At 47.5% G+C, this 11,146-nt stretch overlaps 1 protein-coding gene across 6 annotated transcripts; it reads right to left on the bottom strand.

The window, feature by feature from the left end:
- Window positions 1-206: 206 nt before the first annotated feature.
- On the bottom strand, window positions 207-10,630 carry LOC116352748 (39S ribosomal protein L16, mitochondrial-like). 6 transcript variants are annotated; one of them, XR_004207605.1, is made up of 6 exons: window positions 9,747-9,983; window positions 6,391-6,462; window positions 4,665-4,813; window positions 3,062-3,355; window positions 730-1,026; window positions 207-576 (listed from the first exon to the last, which is right to left on the bottom strand). XR_004207605.1 is itself a non-coding variant. In XM_031815920.1 (5 exons), exons 2-5 carry the CDS (start codon window positions 6,422-6,424, stop codon window positions 835-837), a joined length of 669 nt encoding a protein of 222 aa, XP_031671780.1. In that variant the 5' UTR covers window positions 6,425-6,462; window positions 10,522-10,630; the 3' UTR covers window positions 207-834. The 6 variants fall into 6 exon arrangements, 5 of the variants coding, with proteins under 5 accessions (XP_031671780.1, XP_031671778.1, XP_031671781.1 ...); XM_031815920.1 differs by lacking the exon at window positions 9,747-9,983 and adding an exon at window positions 10,522-10,630 and having other exon boundaries at window positions 207-1,026; XM_031815918.1 differs by having other exon boundaries at window positions 207-1,026; window positions 9,747-10,015.
- Window positions 10,631-11,146: the final 516 nt, after the last annotated feature.

The raw sequence follows: 11,146 nt of genomic DNA, 5'->3' as shown, positions 1-11,146 counted from the left end.
TTGGTTGGAGAGATCGGCACAACTTTGGTCATCAAATGTCAATCTGTCACACTAACTTTCATTCTTCAGATGGCTCCAGATTAAACAGTCTTTTAAAAACAGAAGATTAGAAGACAAGTATCTTTATTTCCTGATTGAACACCAATCACTGATCTGGTACAGACAACAGGCTACATTCCAATAAGGGAGTCACACAGAAGGAGAGACCTGATTGAACACCAATCACTGATCTGGTACAGACAACAGGCTACATTCCAATAAGGGAGTCACACAGAAGGAGAGACCTGATTGAACACCAATCACTGATCTGGTACAGACAACAGGCTACATTCCAATAAGGAAGTCACACAGAAGGAGAGAATTCTCCACGTGATTGCCAGCCATTTTGGCTCCATGGGCTGTGTCTGACATGGCACCCGGGCTCTGGTCAAAAGTGGTGCAGCGAATAGGGAATACGCAGCCATTTTGGCTCCATGGGCTGCGTCTGACATAGCACCCGGGCTCTGGTCAAAAGTAGTGCACCGAATAGGGAATAGGCAGCCATTTTGGCTCCATGGGCTGTGTCTGACATGGCACCTGGTCAAAAGTAAGGCAGCGAATAGGGAATAGGCAGCCATTTTGGCTCCATGGGCTGCGTCTGACATAGCACCCGGGCTCTGGTCAAAAGTAGTGCACTGAATAGGGAACAGGCTGCCATTTTGGCTCCATGGGCTGTGTCTGACATGGCACCTGGTCAAAAGTAGTGCAGCGAACAGGCAGCCATTTTGGATGCAAGCCATGTTCCAAACTGCAGTCAGCTGTTAAAATGTATTTGAGGGCACCACGGCGACTCCCTCACACCCTGCCCGGGTTGTGGAACTTTCCGCTGTACTTCCCGTGGTTGTGGAGGTCAAAGGGGCTGAGGACCCTCCTGACCCCCAGCATGTTGCCCCTGGCGATCCTCTGGAAGGTCCAGGGGTTCTGGTTGTTCTGCTCCATGTCCTGCTGTTCCTGCTGCATGGCTGCCAGGCTCTCTCTGGACACTACCTGGTGGAGAGAGGGGTCAGAGGTTACACTAGGTCAGGTATAGTGTTCCTGCTGCATGGCTGCCAGGCTCTCTCTGGACACTACCTGGTGGAGAGAGGGGTCAGAGGTTACACTAGGTCAGGTATAGTGTTCCTGCTGCATGGCTACCAGGCTCTCTCTGGACACTACCTGGTGGAGAGAGGGGTCAGAGGTTACACTAGGTCAGGTATAGTGTTCCTGCTGCATGGCTGCCAGGCTCTCTCTGGACACTACCTGGTGGAGAGAGGGGTCAGAGGTTACACTAGGTCAGGTATAGTGTTCCTGCTGCATGGCTGCCAGGCTCTCTCTGGACACTACCTGGTGGAGAGAGGGGTCAGAGGTTACACTAGGTCAGGTATAGTGTTCCTGCTGCATGGCTACCAGGCTCTCTCTGGACACTACCTGGTGGAGAGAGGGGTCAGAGGTTACACTAGGTCAGGTATAGTGTTCCTGCTGCATGGCTGCCAGGCTCTCTCTGGACACTACCTGGTGGAGAGAGGGGTCAGAGGTTACACTAGGTCAGGTATAGTGTTCCTGCTGCATGGCTGCCAGGCTCTCTCTGGACACTACCTGGTGGAGAGAGGGGTCAGAGGTTACACTAGGTCAGGTATAGTGTTCCTGCTGCATGGCTGCCAGGCTCTCTCTGGACACTACCTGGTGGAGAGAGGGGTCAGAGGTTACACTAGGTCAGGTATAGTGTTCCTGCTCCATCGCAGCCAGGTTCTCTCTGGACACTACCTGGTGGAGGGGGGTCAGAGGTTAGAGGTCAGGTATAGGATTAGAATCAGAGGAAATGATAGACATGTCTTTAGAATCAGATTCATAGTCCTCCCTATAAGGTGGCACATTAGAATGTAATGAGGTCTCTGATGCTACCGCAGTAGAATGTAATGAGGTCTGATGGTACCACAGTAGACTGTAATGAGGTCTCTGATGCTACCGCAGTAGACTGTAATGAGGTCTCTGATGCTACCGCAGTCGACTGTAATGAGGTCTGATGGTACCACAGTAGAATGTGATGAGGTCTCTGATTCTACCACAGTAGAATGTAATGAGGTCTCTGATGCTACCGCAGTAGACTGTAATGAGGTCTCTGATGCTACCGCAGTAGACTGTAATGAGGTCTGATGGTACCACAGTAGAATGTGATGAGGTCTCTGATTCTACCACAGTAGAATGTAATGAGGTCTCTGATGCTACCGCAGTAGACTGTAATGAGGTCTCTGATGCTACCGCAGTAGACTGTAATGAGGTCTCTGATGCTACCGCAGTATAATGTAATGAGGTCTCTGATGCTACCGCAGTAGAATGTAATGAGGTCTCTGATGCTACCGCAGTAGACTGTAATGAGGTCTCTGATGCTACCGCAGTAGACTGTAATGAGGTCTCTGATGCTACCGCAGTAGAATGCAATGAGGTCTCTGATGCTACCGCAGTAGAATGCAATGAGGTCTATGATGCTACCGCAGTAGAATGTAATGAGGTCTATGATGCTACCGCAGTAGAATGTAATGAGGTCTCTGATGCTACCGCAGTAGACTGTAATGAGGTCTCTGATGCTACCGCAGTAGACTGTAATGAGGTCTCTGATGCTACCACAGTAGACTGTAATGAGGTCTCTGATGCTACCGCAGTAGACTGTAATGAGGTCTCTGATGCTACCGCAGTAGAATGTAATACGCTCTCTGATTCTACCACAGTAGAATGTAATACGCTCTCAGATTCTACCACAGCAGAATGTAATGAGGTCTCTGATTCTACCACAGTAGAATGTAATGAGGTCTCTGATGCTACCACAGTAGAATGTAATGAGGTCCCTGATGCTACCGCAGTAGACTGTAACGAGGTCTCTGATGCTACCACAGTATAATTCAATATCCCAAGCCTAATAGGGAACTAGTTCTTCCCCCAACATATCCCAGCATTTAGAGGAGCAGATGCTACTGTGATTGGCCAGCACCACCCCTAGATGTGGCCCTTTTATTACACCTTTAAGTACCCCCAGTGGGGAGCTGACCTTGGCAGGGAAGGGCAGTTTCTTGGCCACTTCCTTGAGGATAGGCTCCACCTCGCCCAGCTCCAGCCGTCCCCCAACCTCCACAATCATCCGTCCGTACTTCACCGGTGTGACGTAGTGGTCTATGTTCCCTTTGCCCCCGCCCATCCTTTGGCCCAGGCCCTTCCTGGTGATGGGCTTGTAGGGGGCGTTAATACGCCAGCGGGCGAAGGTGGTGCGAGGGTCCATCCTCCTGTTGATGGTCAGACGCATCATCTCCATGTGACCAAAGTGGAGGTAGCCCCCGCCCAGCGCCTGAGGAGAGGAGGATGATTAGATAAGAAGTGGAGGTAGCTCCACCCAGCACCTGAGGAGAGGAGGGTGATTAGATAAGTGGAGGTAGCCCCCGCCCAGTGCCTGAGGAGAGGAGGATGATTAGATAAGTGGAGGTAGCCCCCGCCCAGTGCCTGAGGAGAGGAGGATGATTAGATAAGAAGTGGAGGTAGCCCCCGCCCAGCGACTAAGGAGAGGAGGATGATTAGATAAGAAGTGGAGGTAGCTCCACCCAGCGCCTGAGGAGAGGAGGATGATTAGATAAGAAGTGGAGGTAGCTCCACCCAGCGCCTGAGGAGAGGAGGATGATTGGATAAGGAGGTAGCCCCCGCCCAGCGCCTGAGGAGAGGAGGATGATTAGATAAGGAGGTAGCCCCACCCAGCACCTGAGGAGAGGAGGATGATTAGATAAGTGGAGGTAGCCCCGCCCAGCGCCTGAGGAGAGGAGGATGATTAGATAAGTGGAGGTAGCCCCGCCCAGCGCCTGAGGAGAGGAGGATGATTAGATAAGTGGAGGTAGCCCCGCCCAGCGCCTGAGGAGAGGAGGGAGATTAGATAAGTGGAGGTAGCCCCTCCCAGCACCTGAGGAGAGGAGGATGATTAGATAAGTGGAGGTAGCCCCTCCCAGCACCTGAGGAGAGGAGGATGATTAGATAAGAAGTGGGGGTAGCCCCGCCCAGCGCCTGAGGAGAGGAGGATGATTGGATAAGAAGTGGAGGTAGCCCCGCCCAGCGCCTGAGGAGAGGCAGATGATTGGATAAGAAGTGGAGGTAGCCCCGCCCAGCACCTAAGGAGAGGCAGATGATTGGATAAGAAGTGGCAGTAGCCCCGCCCAGCGCCTGAGGAAAGGAGGTTGATTGAATAAGAAGTGGAGGTAGCCCCGCCCAGCGCCTGAGGAGAGGCAGATGATTGGATAAGAAGTGGAGGTAGCCCCGCCCAGCGCCTGAGGAGAGGAGGATGATTAGATAAGAAGTGGAGGTAGCCCCGCCCAGCGCCTGAGGAGAGGAGGATGATTAGATAAGAAGTGGAGGTAGCCCCGCCCAGCGCCTGAGGAGAGGAGGATGATTGGAGGAAGTTTGAAACAGTGAAGAAATAAATGAACTTTTATCAACCACAGAACAGTTCTGGAACATTGACCTTTAGGGGGAAGTTTTGATCAATATAACTACATCCACAGACCCTGATGGGAGATTATTTTAACACATAACCCTCGTAGGCATGTCGACGGAGTTCTCTGTGTATTCAACACACTCACACACGCACACGCACACACACACACACACACACTCACCACGATGCCATACTGTCCCTTGGTGAAGGTGTTGGCTGTCTGGGCTGGTCCCTGGATGTCTCTTAGCTTCTTCATCTCCTTCCTCGCCTTCTTAAAGTTGGGCACCTTGTTCAGAAACTTCAGCTTGGGTCTTTCAGGTAGCACAACCTCTACAGGGGTCACAGAGAGGGGGTCACGGTAAACAGTATATGGAGTCTGGGTGATCTTGACCTGTAGCCAAAGTGTGTGTGGTCAGAAACCTTGACGGATATGATGCAATGTTGTTATGATGCAAACTGAATGCTTGACCACCATGACCATCAAACTTGTCGCCATTCTAGATAAGAGGGGTTCAACACAATGATTCATCCATTCTAGATAAGAGGGGTTCAACACAATGATTCATCCATTCTAGCTAAGAGGGGTTCAACACAATGCTTCATCCATTCTAGATAAGAGGGGTTCAACACAATGCTTCATCCATTCTAGATAAGAGGGGTTCAACACAATGCTTCATCCATTCTAGATAAGAGGGGTTCAACACAATGATTCATCCATTCTAGATAAGAGGGGTTCAACACAATGATTCATCCATTCTAGATAAGAGGGGTTCAACACAATGATTCATCCATTCTAGATAAGAGGGGTTCAACACAATGATTCATCCATTCTAGATAAGAGGGGTTCAACACAATGCTTCATCCATTCTAGATAAGAGGGGTTCAACACAATGATTCATCCATTCTAGATAAGAGGGGTTCAACACAATGCTTCATCCATTCTAGATAAGAGGGGTTCAACACAATGATTCATCCATTCTAGATAAGAGGGGTTCAACACAATGATTCATCCATTCTAGATAAGAGGGGTTCAACACAATGCTTCATCCATTCTAGATAAGAGGGGTTCAACACAATGCTTCATCCATTCTAGGAAGCCAGGTCAACACAGTGCTTCATCCATTCTAGGAAGCCAGGTCAACACAGTGCTTCATCCATTCTAGGAAGCCAGGTCAACACAATGATTCATCCATTCTAGATAAGAGGGGTTCAACACAATGATTCATCCATTCTAGGAAGCCAGGTCAACACAATGCTTCATCCATTCTAGGAAGCCAGGTCAACACAATGATTCATCCATTCTAGATAAGAGGGGTTCAACACAATGATTCATCCATTCTAGATAAGAGGGGTTCAACACAATGATTCATCCATTCTAGATAAGAGGGGTTCAACACAATGATTAATTCATTCTAGATAAGAGGGGTTCAACACAATGATTAATTCATTCTAGATAAGAGGGGTTCAACACAATGCTTCATCCATTCTAGATAAGAGGGGTTCAACACAATGATTCATCCATTCTAGATAAGAGGGGTTCAACACAATGATTAATTCATTCTAGATAAGAGGGGTTCAACACAATGATTAATTCATTCTAGATAAGAGGGGTTCAACACAATGCTTCATCCATTCTAGATAAGAGGGGTTCAACACAATGCTTCATCCATTCTAGATAAGAGGGGTTCAACACAATGCTTCATCCATTCTAGGAACTCAGGTCAACACAATGCTTCATCCATTCTAGGAACTCAGGTCAACACAATGCTTCATCCATTCTAGGAAGCCAGGTCAACACAATGCTTCATCCATTCTAGGAACTCAGGTCAACACAATGCTTCATCCATTCTAGGAACTCAGGTCAACTGATTGAATGCTGAAGGTGCAGGGCAAAGAAAGATAGTTACCGCTGTAGTCTGGAGGCACCTCGTATGTCTTCATCCCAGCAGACAGGACCTTCCGATGACTCTGCAGGACACCTAGACAACAAACAATCATAGTTTTATATTGCTGCTAGCTAGCTAAAGCCGTTAGCTAGAAAGCCCAGCTAATATAATAGTGGCTGCAGGCCGCCAGTCAAACGTGTTGTCAAAATGGCAAGAATACTGCATGAGCATTTATTTAAGATCATCTAGCTGGTTGGTTTGTAGGGCAACCATTCACAGCTAGCTCCTTCTCCATCTAGCTGGTTGGTTTGTAGGGCAACCATTCACAGCTAGCTCCTTCTCCATCTAGCTGGTTGGTTTGTAGGGCAACCATTCACAGCTAGCTCTTTCATCAAGCTGGTTGGTTTGTAGGGCAACCATTCACAGCTAGCTCCTTCTCCATCTAGCTGGTTGGTTTGTAGGGCAACCATTCACAGCTAGCTCCTTCTCCATCTAGCTGGTTGGTTTGTAGGGCAACCATTCACAGCTAGCTCCTTCTCCATCTAGCTGGTTGGTTTGTAGGGCAACCATTCACAGCTAGCTCCTTCTCCATCTAGCTGGTTGGTTTGTAGGGCAACCATTCACAGCTAGCTCCTTCTCCATCTAGCTGGTTGGTTTGTAGGGCAACCATTCACAGCTAGCTCCTTCTCCATCTAGCTGGTTGGTTTGTAGGGCAACCATTCACAGCTAGCTAGCTCCTCCATCTAGCTGGTTGGTTTGTAGGGCAACCATTCACAGCTAGCTCCTTCTCCATCTAGCTGGTTGGTTTGTAGGGCAACCATTCACAGCTAGCTAGCTCTTTCATCTAGCTGGTTGGTTTGTAGGGCAACCATTCACAGCTAGCTCCTTCTCCATCTAGCTGGTTGGTTTGTAGGGCAACCATTCACAGCTAGCTCCTTCTCCATCTAGCTGGTTGGTTTGTAGGGCAACCATTCACAGCTAGCTAGCTCTTTCATCTAGCTGGTTGGTTTGTAGGGCAACCATTCACAGCTAGCTAGCTCCTTCTCCATCTAGCTGGTTGGTTTGTAGGGCAACCATTCACAGCTAGCTCCTTCTCCATCTAGCTGGTTGGTTTGTAGGGCAACCATTCACAGCTAGCTCCTTCTCCATCTAGCTGGTTGGTTTGTAGGGCAACCATTCACAGCTAGCTCCTTCTCCATCTAGCTGGTTGGTTTGTAGGGCAACCATTCACAGCTAGCTCCTTCTCCATCTAGCTGGTTGGTTTGAAGGGCAACCATTCACAGCTAGCTCCTTCTTCTAGCTGGTTGGTTTGTAGGGCAACCATTCACAGCTAGCTCCTTCTCCATCTAGCTGGTTGGTTTGTAGGGCAACCATTCACAGCTAGCTCCTTCATCTAGCTGGTTGGTTTGTAGGGCAACCATTCACAGCTAGCTAGCCCTTTCATCTAGCTGGTTGGTTTGTAGGGCAACCATTCACAGCTAGCTCTTTCATCTAGCTGGTTGGTTTGTAGGGCAACCATTCACAGCTAGCTCCTTCATCTAGCTGGTTGGTTTGTAGGGCAACCATTCACAGCTAGCTCCTTCATCTAGCTGGTTGGTTTGTAGGGCAACCATTCACAGCTAGCTCCTTCATCTAGCTGGTTGGTTTGTAGGGCAACCATTCACAGCTAGCTCCTTCATCTAGCTGGTTGGTTTGTAGGGCAACCATTCACAGCTAGCTCCTTCATCTAGCTTGTTGTTTTGTAGGGCAACCATTCACAGCTAGCTCTTTCATCAAGCTGGTTGGTTTGTAGGGCAACCATTCACAGCTAGCTCCTTCTCCATCTAGCTGGTTGGTTTGTAGGGCAACCATTCACAGCTAGCTAGCTCTTTCATCAAGCTGGTTGGTTTGTAGGGCAACCATTCACAGCTAGCTCCTTCTCCAACTAGCTGGTTGGTTTGTAGGGCAACCATTCACAGCTAGCTAGCTCTTTCATCAAGCTGGTTGGTTTGTAGGGCAACCATTCACAGCTAGCTAGCTCCTTCTCCATCTAGCTGGTTGGTTTGTAGGGCAACCATTCACAGCTAGCTAGCTCCTTCATCTAGCTGGTTGGTTTGTAGGGCAACCATTTACAGCTAGCTAGCTCCTTCATCTAGCTGGTTGGATTTTAGGGCAACCATTCACTGCTAGCTCCTTCATCTAGCTGGTTGGTTTGTAGGGCAACCATTCACTGCTAGCTCCTTCATCTAGCTGGTTGGTTTGTAGGGCAACCATTCACAGCTAGCTAGCTAGCTCCTTCTCCATCTAGCTGGTTGGTTTGAAGGGCAACCATTCACAGCTAGCTAGCTCCTTCATCTGGACCGACAGGCTCTCGGCAGCACCGACAGGCTCTCAGCAGGACCGACAGGCTCTCAGCAGGACCGACAGGCTCTCAGCAGGACCGACAGGCTCTCAGCAGGACCGACAGGCTCTCAGCAGGACCGACAGGCTCTCAGCAGGACCGACAGGCTCTCAGCAGGACCGTCAGGCTCTCAGCAGGACCGACAGGCTCTCAGCAGGACCGACAGGCTCTCAGCAGGACCGACAGGCTCTCAGCAGGACCGACAGGCTCTCACTTCTTTCCTACTGATCAACCTTTTGGCCTCAACCACTCTGCCTCCCTTCACATGTTCTTTAATATCATCTGTGGACATATTGGGACACCAGCGATGACTCTACTCAACCAAGCATAAGAACCCGGGACATGACTATCTTCTTCCCATTAAGCTATTCCAATTGCATTGTCTTCCCTTGATGAGCCTGACAACTACAAAATATTTGCAATCTACCTTTTCTAATGAACCGGGCCAGTTTGACTTCACACCTCTCTCTTTCTCTATGACATTGGTTAGTCGGATAGTGTGTAAATGAAGCCCTGTGGTCTCATCAAACACCATCACGACTTTCCACTACAACACATCACTACTATTGTTTCCTACCTTGGCCCTCTTTATACGTTCTTTACTAGACGCTCCACCGCTTCCTGTATCAGGCTCTCTCATCTTCCTACTACAGCCCATTCAGATCCGTGACCCTCATCCTTCCGCTCCATATCACAACTGACATCCATATTGTTCTTTATCTCCAGTTGTGATATGGAGCGGAAGGATGAGGGTCACGGATCTGAATTCGGTCCTGCTGAGAGCCTGTCGGTCCTGCTGTTGCTTCTCCAATCTTTTCTCCATTTCGTCCACACTACTCGCGTCCATTTCCAACATGAGCTAGTTGTCAAGCCCTCTCACACTCAAAACACGGGCCAGTCTTGTCATGTTTTTTGATGAGATAAAGAACATTGAACAGTTTGCAGCGTGACAAGTCTACCCCTCGTCCGCAAACCAGCTACTGTGACAGAACCTTACCTTGGAGCCCCGTGGATCTACCAGTGTTGGCCAATCCGACAAGAGCGGATTTGAATAGAGAAAGCATAGCTTGCCAGTTATGACTATTGACTATGTTAGAAATTGATAGTTTATGCTATCGTTACCATCATTTCAAATAAACAACTATTAAAGGTTACGATAAATAGGTTCGTTCATAAAATAACGCGTTGCACAAGGTCACGCCGCTATGAAGTGGGCAAGAATGACTAAGTACTTCCGGGTGACGGATTTTTGCAACCCTTCAGAATAAAAGTCCCATAATTAGGGCGACAATTATGGAAAATGTATATAATTATTAATATACTTTATACTAAGTTATCATACAAAGAATGATTAAAAGTAGTTCTATAAGATATTATGTCTTAAAAAAAATATATATATATATATATGTCAAGCCTACATGATCAACAATGTTTGTTGTTTGTGTAAGCTGATTGGTCACTTTAAGGGCCACAGAACGAGCAGTGACGCTCATTGGGTTGTACACTCTATGGATTTGTAAACTAGAGGTGGTCCTGAGTAGAAATTGGAACCATATTACTGCGACACAACGAACAGGAAATTGTGTACTACGGTGCAGTATGTCCAATATGAAAAACGAACATCGTGCAATATGAAATGGGCTAATTAACGATGGGATTTAACCAGTTAAATGTAACTAAATGTCATTTTAAATGTAATACGTATTTATCATAAGAGGACCATATACAATAACTGGTAATGCTGCATACTCCAAGAAAGGTTCAAATCTCACCTTTATGGTAAAAAATAATTATACATTGCTGAGGTGTATATTATTATCTATATTATTTTCGATTCATCTCTGCATGTACTCCCGTGATGAACCCACTCTCTCCTGCTGTGCTACAATGTCAGGATTGCAGGCACGTACTTTGTCAGTGGCTGTGACGTAAAGTTCAGCCAGGAGTTGATGGACAGTCGGGAAGAGCGAATGAAAATGGTAGGCGGGACATTCCAGGCTCAGAAAATGTACTACTGTATCCATGGGAACCAGGGCTATTGCTCAATACACGCCATTGATTTATAAGCGGTTTTATTTTATTTTACTAGGCAAGTCAGTTAAGAACAAATTCTTATTTTCAATTACGGCCTAGGAACAGTGGGTTAATTGCCTTGTTCAGGGGCAGAACGACAGATTTTTACCTTGTCAGTTCGGGGATTTGATCCAGCAACATTTCGGTTACAAGTCCAACACTCTAACCACTACCAGAACCACGCAGGTCCCCTAAACAGAAAAAGTGTTTTCTAAAGTTCATTATTATAATAATATTATTATTCATATTGTTATTACTATCATTATTAATAGTAGCATTATAAATAATTGTTTTGTTTATTTGTATTGTTGTTACCATAGAAAC

This window comes from Oncorhynchus kisutch, unplaced genomic scaffold (genome assembly GCF_002021735.2).
Source record: "Oncorhynchus kisutch isolate 150728-3 unplaced genomic scaffold, Okis_V2 scaffold700, whole genome shotgun sequence".
Lineage (NCBI taxonomy): Eukaryota > Metazoa > Chordata > Actinopteri > Salmoniformes > Salmonidae > Oncorhynchus > Oncorhynchus kisutch.
The sequence above is the reverse complement of the archived record's forward strand: the minus strand, read 5'-3'. Positions and strand labels throughout refer to the sequence as shown.